This window comes from Brienomyrus brachyistius, chromosome 15, assembly GCF_023856365.1.
Source record: "Brienomyrus brachyistius isolate T26 chromosome 15, BBRACH_0.4, whole genome shotgun sequence".
NCBI lineage: Eukaryota > Metazoa > Chordata > Actinopteri > Osteoglossiformes > Mormyridae > Brienomyrus > Brienomyrus brachyistius.
In genome coordinates, this window is record NC_064547.1 from 13857901 (window position 1) to 13876176 (window position 18276).

At 41.9% G+C, this 18276-nt stretch overlaps 1 protein-coding gene across 1 annotated transcript; it reads right to left on the reverse strand.

Annotated features, from left to right (window-relative positions):
- Positions 1 to 505: 505 nt before the first annotated feature.
- On the reverse strand, positions 506 to 17038 carry tnfrsf11a (tumor necrosis factor receptor superfamily, member 11a, NFKB activator). Its single transcript, XM_048977168.1, has 10 exons — positions 16660 to 17038; positions 10526 to 10601; positions 9500 to 9625; positions 8823 to 8969; positions 8339 to 8426; positions 7335 to 7411; positions 6891 to 6998; positions 6737 to 6786; positions 5448 to 6090; positions 506 to 1427 (listed from the first exon to the last, which is right to left on the reverse strand). Exons 1-10 carry the CDS (start codon positions 16732 to 16734, stop codon positions 1105 to 1107), a joined length of 1713 nt encoding a protein of 570 aa, XP_048833125.1. The 5' UTR covers positions 16735 to 17038; the 3' UTR covers positions 506 to 1104.
- Between the last annotated feature and the right edge of the window lie 1238 nt (positions 17039 to 18276).

The window sequence follows — 18276 nt, forward strand, 5'->3', positions numbered from 1 at the left end:
ACAGGGCCGTAAATATCTTCCTGATCGACTTCTTACACCGTTCACAGCTGTAAAGTGGTATGTTTTTCCTAACCACCAGAGGGCAAAGTGGCAACGACATTTCACCCATGTGTTGTTTAAAAACTAGTGTAAACTGAGCCAAACAACTACTTGCAAAAACAGTCACCGTTTCTTGTTTTGACAAAACAAATCGTTTTATACGGTGCTTTAGTCGCAACATCTGCGAAATATCCGTTTGCTTGGAAGTGGGGAAAAAAAATCTCCATGATCCAAAGCGTGAAGCCCCATTCCTAAGTGTGGTGAAACTAAATAACTAAGCATATATTCACTGTACACCCCCAACAGCTGGTAGCCATCTGAGGTTTAAATACATTTACAGCTTTGTGTGCAGTTTATGTTGCAGTTTATAACAGACTCAGCAGTACTAAATAAAGTAATTATGCACATTCACACAATCCTAACAGAAAGAAAATCCACAGTGATCAAATAGTGAAGCAGTCAAATAAAACATTAATATTAAATTTTAATTAAACAATTTATTTACAAACCATCTCAGTTCAGTGTGAGTTCATTGGATAAATTTATACTGTTTTTCAAACAGCTTAATTCTGGTAATTGTTCTGCCTTAATATGCTAGACAATGAAACGCACTTATGTAAATGAAATGTTTTTAAAACAGCCCCTAACCAACCATTGCTCCAGTAAAAGACAGATTAACTACTCCTAATTAAATCTCAAACCTAAATCTACCTTTTTAAAGAAGACTTTCAATGGCTGTTGGTACAAACGGCACTGTAAACTGGTCACTGGATGTCTCTCCAAACCAAAGCAAGGCAACATTGACGTTCAGGAGATGGTACCATGCACAATTTCGGCGGGCAATGCGCCTCATCATTAGCTTTTCCAGCATTGCAATAAGTTTAACAATAACAATAAAAATGTGATTTTCTTATTAAAAAAACAAATGCATAGCATTTACATTAATATTTAACAATGTACTCTGGATGCTTTGAGAACTATCTGAAATACAAAATCCAGAGTGAATCCAGAACTCTTCCAGTTGCATTCTAGAATTTCATGCAGTTCCCGGTTCATCGCCCCACACTACAGCATCTTCTGCTGAGACCACTCATTGCGTTCTTCCTGCACAGGCAGATTCCCTGGCATTCCCCCTGTTTGTCGGCCACCGGGCTCACGGGAGGTACGGGACGCCTCCCCCCGTGGGGCCTCCCTGCCTCTGGCCTTGTCGATTACTGGGGAGACCTCCTCAGTCGACTCCTCCTGGACAGGGCTGCCACACGCCTCTTCTCTGGTGTTCTCCTCATCCTGGGAGCCCTGGTTGACGTACACCACGATCACGTCGCCGCTGAAGTTCATCACCTGGCCGTTGGAGATGAATGTTGTGTTGTTGTTGCCGGACACCTGACCTGCCAAAACAATAAGAGCCAAGTTCAATAAAACTTCTTGCCCGAGTTTGAAGACTCTTTTCACTGGAAATATGAACCCATGTTACCATCTAGAACAAATTTATGAATTTAACAAACAGGTTGTTACAAAAGAAATATTTAGCATTTTTGATGAAAAAAAAATTCTAGGCCTCTTTACTCGGTATAAGGACTTTGTATGACAGAAGCCCAAAGATGACCTTGATAGTGAAGTTCAAAGGTATGATACAGTGCTGAATGCCGCAGTTCTGCATAGCGTATCACCGTCAATTTGTCAGGAATTCAAAACGTGGATTTCTGTGAAGCATTAGAATGCTGGAGAGAGACATGCACCGTAACCATTACATGACAGCTACCAGCTCACACTGCATGTTATTTATATCACTTCTGCTTTAGCCATTTCCTCCAGTCCGCTCTCTTTGCACCCCCCCCCACACCCCCCCACACAGACACTCTGCTATCCCAAGAACTAAACTGTGAAAGCGCATGATCCTTTTCGATGAGCAAGGACACACGTGCCACTCACTCATCCGTCTGACCCGCGGTACGTCACATTTCTGAGTGTGCATCGCAAAGACCAGCTACCATCAATTATCAATCAAACCAGAACCCCAAACACCTCATTATATATAGAACCCAAAAGAATCAGTTATAGTTAGATGCAGGACAAAAATTTGAGAAAATAGTATAAATAAATACTGCAACAAATACAATATAGGCAGGGTTATAGGCAAACATAAGGACAAGATTTCACAAGACAAGAGCAAGGCTATTCTAGGATTTGAACCCATAAATGTCTAATGCAGTGGAAAGTGCTAGTTTGACAAGCACAGCTTTTATATATATATATATATATATATATATATATATATATATATATATATATATATATATATAATAAATGGACCAGTAAACATGTGCATAAATATATACAGAAAGATTCCAAACCCTGTGTGACGAGATTTTTAACAACAGAAACATTAATATTGATAAACACAATTAACTAAGGAAAAGACTTCTCTAACACTAATTTATTAGCATTTAAAATCTCACAGGAAACAGCTGCTGTCAACCTTCACAGCCTGCCTGTACTAAAAATTAGGGAACACTTCCTCGAAACAACAAGCTACTAATTACTGCTTTGCTGAAAAAAAGCATTTAGCTCTGTACACAAGCAAATAAAAAATAATAAATAAATAAATAAATAAATAAATAAATAAATAAAACCTCAGATGTTAAAATGAAATATAAGCTACACAATAACATAACATAAAATAACCGGAACCACTTTATGATAAAGCTCCCTTTGGACGCTTGTAAATGGTAGTAACTCATTAATAAAAAGAAAACTGTGTTAAAATTGTTTAAAATGGTCTATTAATAATTTACAAAGTGTTACAACCTAATTAATAACCAGATTATAAACCATTTATAAACTCATTATATGAGTAGCGTTATTGTAAAGTGGCAGCAAGTAACCATATAACGACGTATATCATCTGCAGTGCATTACTAACACACAAAACCAAATGCACATTCTCCTACAGTCAATGAAGTGTGGGCTCTAAGCCTTGGGTTCGAGACCCCTGGATTTCCACAGTGCTGCTGCAGAGGGTTGGGAGAAAAGTAACATGACCAGACATAACAGCAGCATTACCATCCAACCTACGGAGCCCCTCAGGGTTTTAATATTTAGCAGATGCATTTGTCCAAAGTGACGGAACACGAGGAAAGCTTGGGGTCAGTGAGCGGGGACAGCCAGCACCCCTGGAGCAGTTGGGGTTAAGGGCTGTACTCAAGGGCTTAACAGTTTAATGACTATTCTGCCTGTCAGCCATGGGATTTGAGACAACACACCCTTTTGGACTGTGACCGACATCTATCCCACAGAGATACACACCACCTCAGCATCCTTTGGTACTTACATGGTCATACTTTAGTAGTGGGGGGGGGGGGTCTTAGTACCAGAGGTGGAAATTTCAGGTCCAGAAAGCACAAATCCAGACCAAGATTTTGTTTCAACCAACCAGCTGAGTTCTCTGTGACTGTGACTCTTTATGCTCAACTGGTTGGTTGAAAGTAAATCATGGTCTGGATTTTTACTTTCTGGACCTGAAATTGCCACCTTTGCTTAGCACAGCTCTGCTTCAGTGGGGGCTGGGGGCTGGTTTAAGAATAGTTGAAAACGCAAATTTTCATTAGCAAAGTCTAACATTAAAAATGTGTTAAATGCACGATATTGGCATGTAACATTTGTGTGGAAGGAGGCATTTGCTTCTGAGCTTTGAGGACATGCCATCAAAATAAGTGTGCGGGGACTTCAAAGAGCTTAGGAATGAGAATTAGACATTTGAGTCTTGGACGTCACCTCAAGTTTTTGAGTATTTACATGCTATAGTTATTTCTCTATCTTTTGTGGTTTTACCGAGTTGCCCTTGGGATCCAGCTCGTTGGGAAATTACAGAGTGGGACGTCAGCGTGGCAGTTTAACTAGTACTGATGGAATATCATCCCCAAAAAAGGAAAGTGATTTGGGAACACTGGTAAAAGAACTACATCCTTGCATATAGTCTGTCATACAGCACCCCCCAAAAAGTAAACAAGACTATCACTTAAAAATTCCAAATAACAATAATTCAAAATCTAAAAATGATAACCATCCGCACATGTGTCTTTCATTAAGCGATGGTCTGTCTAGGGCAGCAGAACCGTCTCAGACATGAACTTTTCTTAATAACGAAAAATAAGGAAAGAAGAAGAAACTAAATCCTCACAATCTGCCTGCTTTCAAAACTTAACTTCCCTAACCGGGAGACGGAAGAAACTTATGTGTGACATAGGTCAATTTCTGGGCCGATTCCTGTTCCATCAGACTACAGATGATCTGCATTTTCCTGTTGATTGCCGCCCGTCCTACAGACTAAACACACGGTCTGCCTATCCAACTTAACATATACTTTAAAAAATGGTGTTCATGTTTAACACTCTATTAACCAGTCTTCCCTTCTGAGTTAAACGATATCAACAGTTAGATTCAGCTTATTTGGGGAAATTTCTGTGAACATGCTGGCTCAGTGATAGTTTGTCCAGTCAAAGATACCAGGTTGAGGTCCTAATAAATGCAAGTCTGAGAGCTGTTCAGGGGACTGAGGGGGTTAGGGGTCTTAGGGGTCTTAGGGGGAAGCAGTAGGGACCTCATTCGGGTACTGGAGTAGAGACAGGCTGCACTGGAAGGGACTGAGGTGGGGGCTGCTGTATTCTGAGGGCCACGATGGGAACGGAAAATGTAAATAGTTCTATAGGGATGTTCATAAGGTGACAGCGAAGTTTATAAATGAGCTTGTCACATGACTACACCCCCCAGGATATCCACTATCCCCCCCCCCCCCCAATCTTACAGCTACACACCTCAAAGAAAATACAGACCGAAAGAAAATTATTACAACCATCACTCCAATTCATAATCACAAGACGTCACTACTTTCATTTGTAACAATTAACTAGCTAGAAAACATATAACGATAAAAAGTCATCCATTAATGTAGCGGCAGGTTCAGAATTTGGTGAAAAACCCGCTCCTGTTCTGCAGCGATTCTGTCCTCTGTTCTGCTGTCTGTCCTGCTGCAGTTGTACAATCCATCCATCCATTTTCTGAACTTGCTTCTCCTATTCAGGGTCACAGGAGTGTCTGGAGCCTATGATGGAGGCTCTGAGCATAAGCCAGGGACCAACCCAGGCTGGGGCGCCAACCCAGGGTGGGGTGCCAACCCATCGCAGGGCACACTCACACACCAGTCACTCACACACACCATCCACACCTATGGGCAGTTTGGTGACTCTAATTAACCTCAGCATGTCTTTGGACTGTGAGGGAAAACCCTGAGGAAACCCCAAGGCAACACATGGACTCGAATCCTGATCTCAGAGCTGTGAGGCGACAGCGCTAATCACTGTGCTGCTGCCAGTTCAGACATACGCAGTCTAATTACTGTGGTCACTTACCGGAGGTGGTGGGTGTATCTGAGCTGAGACCAGACACTTCCAGGCCAAGCTCTAGTGAGGTCTTCACTGCTGGGACGTTCTTGTTGTCGCCGTCATGAAGAGAGAGGGCCTGGTCGGTGTTTTGGTCCACGGACAGCAAAGGGGCTACAGTGGAGTCTATACTGCAACAGCATGGTTCATTCGGCCTGTCACTCTCGTCCCCTGGGGGCCCGGAGCCGAGGGCCCCCTCATACACCACCTGGGTGTGCCTAGTCGCCTGACTGCCGTAATCCAGGGAGAGGTCACATGATGCATGGTGACACGACTGGCCCGGGCAGAAGTCCTGGTAGGACGGTGGTTCCTGCGTGGGGTCCGCCCCACAAGAGCACACCACAGGGGCCACTGCCTGGCTGCAGTCCTCATTCTCGCCCACCTCCAGGGGGCCTCTCGCAGACAGCATGCAGCTGCAGGAGCTGGAGGATAAAGGTTCTCCCTCGGAAAGCTCACTATGTGCCCCCACCGGCGCCCCCTGGTGGTCTGTGGAGGCTGGCGGCTCCTCACATGTCAGTCTGACACTGGGGCAGGTGTTCGGTGGGCCGTGGGACTCCTCTTCATACAGAAGCGCGTGGTTTTGTGGCCCATGGGATCTCATGTAATGTGCTTCCTTTGCAAAACAAAGGCACAGAGAAAGTGCTTGCAAGAAACTGCAAAACTCAAAATTTATACAGAAATAAGCATTTTTTGTTTCATTTTTTACCCTGCCAGTCTATTTTGTTCAGTGAACAAAGAAAGGAGGAAGCAATATTCTCCACGAACATCTCACATAAATGCTGCTTTATTCTGTAAAATACAGGGGTCACAAAGTGTCAGTCTAGAATCCGGCAGGTTTATAAATAAAGGAATATTTCATACCAACATCTTCAGAGGTGGGTAGATCAGGTCCAGAACATAAAAATCAAGACTAAGATTTTACCCCAAGCAGTTGAGTACTTTGTGACTGTAACTATTTATACTCAAATATGGAACAAGGCATTTTCAATCGCTGCTCAAAACCATGTGAGCCACAGAACACCAACGGAAGACACACCCCCCAAACAGAATGACTACAGAACCCTTTCTTACAAATGCATGTGCGCCAACATGCAAATACACAATAAAAAAACAAACTAAATGGCAGGTCAACAGGCAGACGCATGGCATCCATCCACATGAAGCTGGGGACAGATTCATGCACAAAAGCTACCCAATGTATCTCCAAACGATTCACAATTTACAAACAGACCACGGGAAAGAAGACATGCTTCTCTTACTTGCTGTATTCTGGTACTTTTCATGGTCTGCACGCACGTCCTTAAGTTCTCTGTGAGGAAGGACATTTTGATCCCATTAGAAATAACACGATCCTTGTTTTCGTAGCATAAACATATGACAACATGCATCAGCATTTATGCATCATCAATTTACCTGACAGGGGCTTCAACTTCTCTTTGTAGCAAAACATGGACAGGATGACCAGGCATATCAGAACTAGTGACAATAACACAGCCACTATGACCCACAAAGGGGAAATTCCTGCCCAAAAAGAGAGAGATTCAAGAGATTATTTGAAGGAATTCAGAACAGGATAAAAAATAATAAGGGGCTGATGCAGACCCAATCACTGTGACCAGGATAAGTGGTCAGAAGACAGATTGGTTAAACTATGGTTAGGGTTACCAATTTTCCTGCAAAAAGATAAGAAATACTCTTATTGATTCCAGGAGCTATTCTTTATCTTAGAGGGAAATGAAGGAACCTGTGTACCAAACATCTACCTAGGTACCAGAAACCCAAGCTCCACAACAGACCGTGGAAGTTCCCGGTCCAGTTGGATCTTTGGGAGAGCAGGTTTTCCTGTAGCTCACATACCAGAGATGACATGTCCGCACACGGAGTCTGATTTATCACTGCCGGCCTGTTTCTCAGTCTTTCCAAGCACTTTGCAGCTGAAAAATAGGGAAAAAAGACATGCAGAATTATTATTTCTGAACCTTCTTCTTCCTGTTCCCCAAGTTCCGGGCAAGCATGCACCGCAAATACAGCATGCTGATGGAGAATGCTCTTTCCGAGGGAAGTGCTGCGAGAATTAGTCACGCTACCGCAGTGTGGTGAGTCTGTGGGACCACATTCGTGCGACCCGCAAATAGCATGGCAAAAAAAAACGTGCCGCGGGGCTAAATACTAATAGCATTTGTGCCATTGTTCCCAGTGGGAGAATGAATGATCGTTTAAAAATAAATAAATAAATAAAATAACTTTATGAATGGCCTGGCTTCTCAGGGGTGGCCAAAACATCTTTCCAATTAGCTTAGTTCCATGGTGAGGACCAGATGAATTTAAAAAGGCAGATGGTCTTCAAAAAGTTAAGTTACAAAAAAAAATGAAAATAATTACAGTGTTCTGCAACCATGTATTGAACAGGCAGACTAAAGATGGAAAAATCCTGTTTTTCAAAAAGTTTTTCTTTAGAATAACATACAGAATTTAAAATAATTCATGTATACTACTTCTCAACAGCCTACACGATGTACAGAAGTGTACACAACATATAAAGACAATTTTAATTTCACTACACTGCCCTATGAAGCAGACCACAGTAATCATGCCAGCACTGAAACAGAGAGAAAGGCCTTCGACGTCTTTTGACTGTTCACCCATATGTGCAGGTAGGCAACAGATGCAGTATTAACACAAATATAACATTTCTTAATGCCGAACAGGAAACTTTACATATAAAGCAATCTCATCGGCAGCATTAGTTCCATATTTGGAAAGAAGGTTCCAGTTCCAATCAATTCACAGGCTACTCCTTAATGAGAAAAAAAGTGCCCAAAAATCGTCTGGTAAAGAATAAGGTTAAAATGTGTACTTACTTGGTCCAAGGCTTACAGGGCTCAGTGGATTCACTGCTGGAGAAGAATCCGTGCTGGCATGGTACACACGAACCCCTACCAGTATGCTCTTATAAAAAAAAAAAACACACACACACGTTAAGTATTCAACATCCTTGAGATTTCTCCAACGAAAACTTTTTCATAGGACCAGGCATGCTTTAGCACGTTATTAAGGGGGCACTTATTTAACCGCAAATACTACTTATTTTCTGTAACCATGAGTCATCTACGCAAGAACTTACGAGAAAGGTAGTAAACTAGACTGTTTGCTTAACCACATGGCCTAGGATAATGGGTAACGGATAAGCTGTGAAATTTCAGGCTCTGTAACCTAAGCAGGACCCGAGCGGAAAACCGTTAATGCCGCTAGTGGGGAATGTGATTCCGGAATTCTGCGGCAAAAGAAATACGAGGGCATTGCGGATCCCTGCGTCGTCGTCGAACCCGGACGTGAGTCACTTACTGTCCATGGTGTGTCCATAGCCAGCTGTGCAGTTGCTGATCTTCTCGCAGTACTCGCAGTTGACGATGGCACAGCGCGAACCTGGCTTGCACTGGCAGGGCACTGGCGCAGTGTGGTTCTCCGCAGGGTCAGGGATGAATCCCTTCTCTGCAGCAGAGACAGAGCAGTAAGTGGGGACCTTGTAGCAGACGTTAAGAGACAATGAGAGGGAGAGAGAGGGAAAAAAATGCCACACCGCAAAAAACTGAAGGGTTTGGAAGCAGGTTGAGAAATTCAGTAAATAGACCTATTGTTCATATAATCAGTCCTCTGGAAAAATCATTTTAGCTTTATTTTTAAACTGTACTGCTAGGTTGGGGCTGATGTGCCGCTCACTAGGTTAGGACAGTGAGTGATGGGATTAATGGTCACCAGTTTCAAATCCTAGGATCAGCAAAGTGGTTAGACTGTTGGGCTCCTCAGCAAGGCCCTTAACCCTCAATTGCTTCTGCGTTTGCTAAATAAATGTAAATGTGCCTTTCAAACCCAATTTGGCAATGGGGGAGGGAGCGCTGGCCAATATGAAATGAAATCACAGATGAGAATCACAATAGCATCTGTCAGTATCAGGTTATCAGAAATGCCTTGAGGATATAGATGACACGTGCATTTGCAAATTGTAGACGCAGGCTACTTACCCTTATCGCAAAATTTCTGTGGAAGACATTTCGTCTCATTGTTCCAGTCAGGTTGGTATTCTTTACTGCCACAAGGTCTGCATATTGTCTTTTCTGTGCTGGTGCACAGTGCGAAGGCGTATGTTCCTGTATTGGAGCAGAGGACATTCGGAGCTGTATCACCAAATAAAGGGTGCTTCGCACCATGGGCAAGAAGCGGAAGGCGCATGGGACAGCCGCGTTAATGCGTCATTAATGGTGCAGGGGATCGGCGGACCGTTACTCAAGAAATCAATATCAAAGATAAAAGCTTTTAAATTCATTACCATGAAACTGGTCACATCTACAGTACCGTGTTTCATGTGCTATTTTCTTTCAACGAAATGGTACTCAAAAAAAAAACTAAGAGAACTGGTTTGACTGTTCCACTTGACGTCTTGATCTTAGATCCCTCAGCGTGCGTGGGTGTGGATAAAACCCTTCCCCCTTCCGACATGGTTCCTCATTTACTCCATACAGTGTTACGTTCACAAATTCAGCGTTTTCATTCATGGAAAAACTTGTGCTGGATCACTTTCAAGCACAGAAATATTTGACACAAGACCTTACATTTCTGTACTTCCCCTCTCCAAATTTGTCAAGGGCGTGAATTACACAGGATAAGACTGACCAGACTAATATCAGGCAATATCAGAGACCAATGATGCTTTCAGGAAATGCCTGTCATCTTAGTACAACTCTTAATGGCTTCTATATGATCCATGTCAGTGTTTCTCAACCCGGCCCGCGGGGAACCCCAGACAGTCCACATTTTTGCGCCCAGGTGCTGGGGGATTATTTGGGGGTCACTGGACTGGGTTGAGAAACACTGATCTACATCATTATTAATCCTTTATTAACTGATGTAAGTATTTGGACAGAAAGTTTTTTCAGCGGGTTTTTTGGGTTTGAGATTCAACTCCAAACCCCGACGACCATCCAGTGAAAGTCTGAAAGTACCCATCTCGGTTTTATCATCAAACTCAAAGTAAATCTGCAGCCACTTACCTGGTTTACATTTATCACAGCATCTCTTGTCTTTCAAGTACTGATACTGGGTGCAAGGCGGCCTTGATAATGCAGCCTGGGGAAAAAAAACAAGTAAATTAAGTCAATGTCACATCAAATTCTGTGTACTTTATAACATAGACACTGCTCACTTAACAACAAAGTTCAGTTCCTACGACCAGCTCGTTAAGCAAATTGGTCGATAAGCGAGGAGCCGCCCCATATGTCAAGCACACTGTACTGGTAGTGAGTTTGTGTTAAATCATTTTTAGATGCAGTTTTGTCACCTTCGCACCATTTGTAACATTTTTAGAATATGTATAAATGTTTATACACTAGTGTACTGTGTACTCGAATAAACGGAATAGAGGAAATAAGCTCTGATATACATTACTTAGGTTTGCATACTGTAAATACAGGTAACTGGAGACTGCGAATGCTAGTGTAGTGAATACTGAGTGACTGCGGGAGCGAGACTGAGACTAAGAAGGGTGATGCGAGATGAGATGCTTCATGCTGAGACGCCGCGCAGCTGTTTCCATAACCAAAGTTCTCGTACAGCGTACAATAACAACTGACAGGCGAGCTGGTCTGTACGGTCCTTTAGCATGTAAGCCATTAAGTGAGAAGTATCTTTTTGTAGTCTGTAGTATCTTTTCAAAAACAGTCGCCTCAAAGCACATTTAAGCAATGTAAAACGGTACTTTTTTTCCCCTAAAATGAAAACCAAGCCAACTTCAATGAGCAGGAAATGAGAGCAAACAAAACATGCAAATTAGGTCAGGCCTAAGACCATTCCCGATGTAAACTGCTGCACGCTCCCTACGCTGTCTCTAGGTTGTGTGCATTGTGTGTCGTCTGCGTCTACCTTCATTAACTGAAACACAGTTTATCCATCAATCTGCTGCTGACATGCGTGTTTGTTGTGGGATGTATTTGGGCCAGGAGGGCAGAGCTGGAGGACAGCTAATGAATGTGAAACCGCAGCTGTAAAAATGGCGTGAAGCCGCCCAGAACGGGACCACACTTAAGTGGAGAAAGAATCTGACCCCCCCCCGTAATTCATGCACCTAATTTAATATCAGTGTACATATAATACTATACGACATAGTACTATACTTTATGTTACTGACATTCTATCCTTTGGATATAAGATAGATACTGCTGTGTAAATGTAGATGTCTTTCTGTTACTGTACATGGCCTTATTACAGGACAGAAGGCACACAGGAAAGAAGACCCTGAGAAATTTAGGGAACTCTGCTGTAGCAATAGCATATTTTATAAATAGACAGAACACTGTCCACAAAAACTATAGTCGGTACTTATATTTAGGCGTGTGCTTGTGCTCTGTATGATTACTGACTGTGGGAAACAGTCTTGCTTGCAGGGGGAAAAAAAAACAGCAAAAACTGTCCATCTGTCTATCCTCCACAACCGCTGATTCAGTACAAGATCGTGGCGAGTCTCTTCTCAGGGACACCAGGCTGGGAGACACCCTTTATGGGCTGACAGCCCATCGCAGCATGTAGCGAAGACTAGACGCATCATCATCATCATCCACAATGTACTACATCTCCCACGCTCATATGAAATATGCTGCCAGATTTTCTTTACTGTCCTTTACATAAACCACGTACTTGTACCAAATGCTCAGGTGGACTAAGCTAAAACGGAGGGTGATTTGATGTACCAGTCTTCCAAGGCGTCGAGTCCCACTATGAAGAGCGGTTTCCATAACATCTCACGTATTCATCAATGAGCGTGTGACTATCGGAGAGACATAAAAATTTTACTACGGTTTCTATTCCTTCCTTCTTTCCTGCTCAACAGCTGAGGTCCCTGCGGTTACACCCATCAAAGCAGGCGTCAAAGGATCAAAGGCAACATCATCAAGTGACGCGGAGGCAGGAACTAACAAAAGAGCCACTTGATCACAAAGGGCGGATCCAGAAACGCTACAGAAGCTCATTTCGGTAACATGGTAGATCCATTTTGAAGGACATCACATCTATGGGAATGCAAGGTGACAGCCTATTTTAACACTCTGAGTATAATCCTGGACGGCATTGTGAAATCTTAAAAAGCAGAAATGGCAAAAATTTGAAGAGGACTGAAATGATATCTCCACTGGGTGATTTCCAGTGTCCATCCTGTGACACGTGTCAAACAATATGGGAAAGTAGTTTAAAAGATGCTGACAGGCAATATTCTCATTAAACTGACCAAAAACTCTCTTAAACAAGCACTTACATAAAAGGTACTAATGTACAGCTTCAAACAGTCATAAGTAGCTGAATATGTGTTCTCACGCACCTAGCTGATTAATTTACTGTAAATTGCTGTCTAAATGCCCTGTCTGTCATTGGGGAATAATTTAAACAGATGAGAAACAAAGACCTCAGCAAAGTCCTCAGGGGGGCGAAGCAGACTGGACTCATTAATGCTTGCTTGAAGAAAATAGAATGTAAGTAGTACACAGACAGCTGGGACTGATAGATTTCTGCATAGTGTTGCTGTAGACAAAGGGGGGGCAGTCCTACAGTGTGTTTTAATGTGGTCTAAAAAATAAATAAATAAGCAGTTGGTGGAGCACATCCACGACAGGCCAAAGCCTGCTGTCCTGCAATATGTCACGGAAATCAGGCATCTAATTTTTTTCGGATGTGGTGTCAAGGGAAAATTCCCCCCCCCCCCCCCAAAAAAAAAAATATTTCCTTCTTTAATGCAAACAAGCTTTCCACCAACTCTAGGTTTTCAATATAACATCGTACTGTTCTCCGTCCAACTTAGTCCAAAGGTTCAGACGCAGTCTAGGCCTGTAACATATTCACAGGACTTATGGAGATGCAAAGCCTTGCATGAAAGCCACAGATTTAAATAAATCCCTTTTTTGTGAGATATATAGAGACCAGTGAGCTGTGCCCCATTGGGCTGCACACCGAATACGGCACAGGGGTGGCTTCAGTTAATTGTTAAGTTGTGCCCCCCCAATATCAAACACCCTCCTGCACCATTGGTCCGGCTTGCGACCTTCCAGGAAGGTGCCATTTTTTTGTGAGTTGTGTACTTATAAGTATATATTATACCTTGAGCATTTAACCTATCAAATTTATCATAAGCTAAATGCAGCATCTGGAATTAGTGTACAGCTAATGCCTGCAGTATAGCATAACCACACACACAACTCCAAAATAGGCTGTTTTCAGCTTTTTACATTCGTTTCTTTGGCTGACATTTTTATCCAAAGCAGTGTACAGTTGAGAAAGCAGGGTCGGCCATCTTTGAAGCATTTGGGGTTAAGGGCCTCGACCAAGAACCCAACAGGTAAACCACAGTGCCAACCATGGGATTCGAATTGGTGACCTTCTGGTCATAGGTACAGCACCCTAACCCACAGAGCCATAAAGCATAACATTCTGAAACTTGTTCACCGTCGTCACCATCCAGCAGTGCTGCCATTTGCTCCTCTTGATAGCGTCACTCAAATTGAATGGATGCAATTTCTTATGCAGCGAAACCCTTCAGTTCCCAGGGTCTCGCCAAATAAAGGAAACCAAGAGGAATGCAGAATGTCTCATTGTTTTTGCTGCATCAGAGCGCTGGGACGCAATTATGTGACGTTCTATGTTTTCTTTCACTAAATATACAAAAGCGTGGTTTTGTGACGCCCTAAATAATTACAGGTTAGAGAAATTTGCCGGGCGCAACAAAGGATATATTACAACCAGACCATCCTGTAAAGTCTAATCTTATTTCTTTATGCAATGAAAAAAATGTTATTTTTACGTAGTAAAAATCATAAAATTATTTCGATCATGCCACGCACACGTACATTTTTTTTAAACTTACATTTTACTACCACCATAACAGAACAATTTATAAAGCAAAAAGAAACAAATTACCGTAATTCCGATGTTGTTTTCAAGTGAATTTACTGTTAAGCAACGAGTATTCAACCATGCTGATTTTTTTTTTTACAATGGCCTTAATAATCACGTATTAAAATGCCAAAAGAGAACAAAAAATGACTTGTTACTGCACTTCTTTTTTCTGCCTCTTGGCAGTTTTAAGTCCAGATGCTCAGGCACGACCGACATGAGATCGCGCGTATCATAAAAACCATCTACGAGAGAAGGACCAGTAGCGTTTTTCGAAACCTCGATAGAAGCTGCAAAGTAACTTATCTGCACTATGAATAGCGGGGTGTAAAAACAAACGCGATGGCTTTTACGCCTGGGAAGGGTTAGAGTGTTCCTGGGAAACGAGACCAAAAGAATATTTGCATAACTGCCACAATCTGTCCAACCTTGCCTAACACATCAACTTGAGAGAAGATAATATTTATATATTTTGCACTTCGGCGATTTTTTTTTAACTTTTGACCACTCCTATCATATTGCCCATTATATCTTGGTTGACAAAGAAATCAATTATAAAGCACAGAAGGATTAATTCCAGTTCAGAGATTAAGTATTTATTTATTTAAAAATGCGTTGTTCTTTGGGATTATTGTAACAGGGTGAATATCTGACAAAATAAATTATGAGGCTGATAACTTCGTTACAAGTTTTCTACCAAATTCACTGATCCTCTACACTCATTTTATAGGGTATCAGTAGGCCTGTGTAACAGCCTGTTGTAAGTGTTTTTGATGTAGCCGTATTAGAAAATGACCTGTGGGGCAAACCACCTTCATTCATTCATGCACCCTACCATCAATCCATCTTCCAACCTCTTATTGCGGCTGGGGTCGCAAGGTAAGTCACCTTAGTCTACTGAACAAATCATACCAGTGATGTAATATTGGAGGCAAGTAGTTCACGTTACTAATTAGATATGTTAGATGCAGACGTTTTTGCTGAGCTGTAAACAGATGTCATTAATTTTTAATTAGTACAGTAAAATGATGCTTAAATCTGTAAGTTATAAAAGGATTAGAATTGGTTTATAGCAAAACATATTGTCAAGCATTAAGTTAAACATAAAATACGGATAACAATTTGTTTTTCGACGATCTAAGTGGCCGAAAGTCTCCAGACTTTATTTTGTGCCATTTTGGAATCTAAACCCTTACATTAATATTGATCCCCGTTTGCCGATTTTCATGAGTAGGCCTATAATCCCAATGTGACTAAACCTAAACCAGAGCCCATGTACATAGGGACAAAATACCACGGCTGGTACACACCTATAGTGGGCATCAACAGACATAACATTACAGCGTAATTAAACGCGGCGTGCGCTTGGCAGATAAGACTGCGCTGCGTGTAAGGAGGGGCTGGGAGCCGCACCAGTGGAACACAAATTACATTCACAGGTTATTTTATGTGTATATAGCCTACCTCAGGTATCCGTATTGTACCTCAACTACATTATATAAGTTACAGAAACAGGACATCTAGCCTAAATAAATAACTAGGCCTGCATTTATATAAACTTTCCACAGTGCTCAGGCTCTGCGGCTTTAAGCTGAATTTAAACCCTAAACAATTTTAAACACAAAATATAAAATATTTAGTTAGAGGTGTGTTTAGTGAAGGAAAAGAAAAAGCATTGTAGTTATTCAAACAATGCGGTTAAAACAGCCAAGATAAACACGGACTTACAAAACTCAAGCCAGTGGAGGTCGTCGCTAATCAGACGCCCACCACAAGTTAAAAAACAAAAAAATAAACTGGCGTCCATTTCATTAAGAAATGCAAACAACAGGAGTCATCCGATGTCTTCAATAAACTGTTAAACTCCTGACCACACGTAAAATATCAGATCAGGACCAACAAACAGAGTGTGCAGTAAATGGCTTGACGTTTCCCACAAGGCAATTTAAACTTAAAAGACGTGAAGCAACATCAGATGGGGGCTTTGCGGTTAGAAAGGCTCCTGGATAGCGACCAAGCTCAACGATTTCCAGTTAGTGGAGACACACAAGACGTAAACACTCCCCCCCTCTTTTTTTTGCATAGAAAGATGATAATCAGTATTTCTATAAACATAAATAAAATGCATTTACCGATACTACCACACGCAGAAAAAGTCAATAAAACATATTTTCTAAACATATAAACTAATATGAATGAGAAATGCATCTAAAGGGTACAATTAAACACGATTCATATCTGAAAACCCACCTACCTGTGCATACAGAATAATAACCAAATGCGGGATCCAACCCCGGAATATCCAAACGGTTGTAAAATCCACTCTCATGTCTTCTAAACTGGGGGGGGAAAAAGTCAACTGAAGCTTTAGCGAAGCGAAACTGGGTAGCAGACGAGACTGCTATCGCGTCCTTTGAGGGAAACGTGTGTGTGGTCCCGGGTGCGGCGCTTCTCGCTGGACTTCCGAGGCTGAGTGCGCTCCCCAGGCTGCATGCCCCCGAAGTGCGCTCACCCACGCTCAGCGAGTGAGGAGCGCTTCGGCTCCCCGCACTCAGAAAAACGCGGCGTTCCGGCGGAGGAACCGGGCAGCGTCGCAAACTCCTCCCACACAGACGCCAGCGTCGCTTAGCTGCACAATATTTATTTTATTTCACAGCACATCTGAAAACCCACCGATGGGGTTACGCCTCTAGAGTACCGTTGATACAGATCTTGATGTCAGCATCCTTCAGGGTTTTCTCTGCTTTTGTGTTTTTGCGATCGTCTAGATTTTTAGTGGTTAAGTTCATATACTGCAACGCTAATAGTGGACAAAGCATGAGACTTGAAAAACGTTTGTTTTCCAGGAAATATTTTGATAAATTATCAAATGTTTGTGTGTTTTTTCAATTAAATTATTAATTTCAGTTTGTTTGCGTGTGTTAAAAAGTATGACAATAATTTATATGGAGGACCCTACATCGTAAGACCTTTATAAATAGGTATAGAGTTATCTCTGTGTCCAGACGTCGCTGCCACTCCCGAAACATTCATAGATAAGTCACTGTTGGGTGGCATTGCCGGTTAACAAGGCCCTCATGATGTGTTTTTCCTGAGAAACACATTGCGCTTAAGTGGTGCATTTGTTTATTTGGCATTTAATCCACAAAAAAAGACGGATCAGTGCATTCAGAAGGAAAAGACTAGCGTGTCATCGCTACAGACTATCAGCAAAGCATGGTGACTGACATTCGCTTTAGGCAAATTTACAATTCTTCATGCAATATTAACACCATGACCCCATGATGTCTGCATAAACATGGTGCAGCTGTAGAAATGAAAAATCTCACAGAAAACGATCAAACAAACTGGAACAAAAACAAACTGGAACAAAAGTTACTAGCTGGATAATTCTGATCTGAAGGTCTTTAAATGACATCGTGCCCAAGGTTAAAAAACAGACAAGGCTTTGATTTTAAGTTTTTAAGGGCAATGAGATGTACCAGTACTGAGGTTCTGATGAGATCATGGAGATAACATAAGCCTGTTCCATTGGCAGCTTTGTCTGCTAGTACTATGTACTTCAATACGTGAATGCACTAGTACATATAACCATGTCTTTCTCCAGGAAATAGGCTGATAGTGCTGAAAGAAAACAGCATATCTATGAGATGTTGTAAAGATAGGGAGCAAGACCACAGGTATTATGTTATGGAATAATGTAAGGTTTTTCTTTAAAGTGATGCTGAGGTTCTTGGCATTTATGAATGATGCAAGAGTTGATGTGTTGATCAAGGCGCTCAAGGTGATGAGATACGCAACGTCTCTGTCTTTTGCAGGTAGAGATACAGCTATGAGTGACTTCATAATGAAATAAGTGCTATAATGTTAG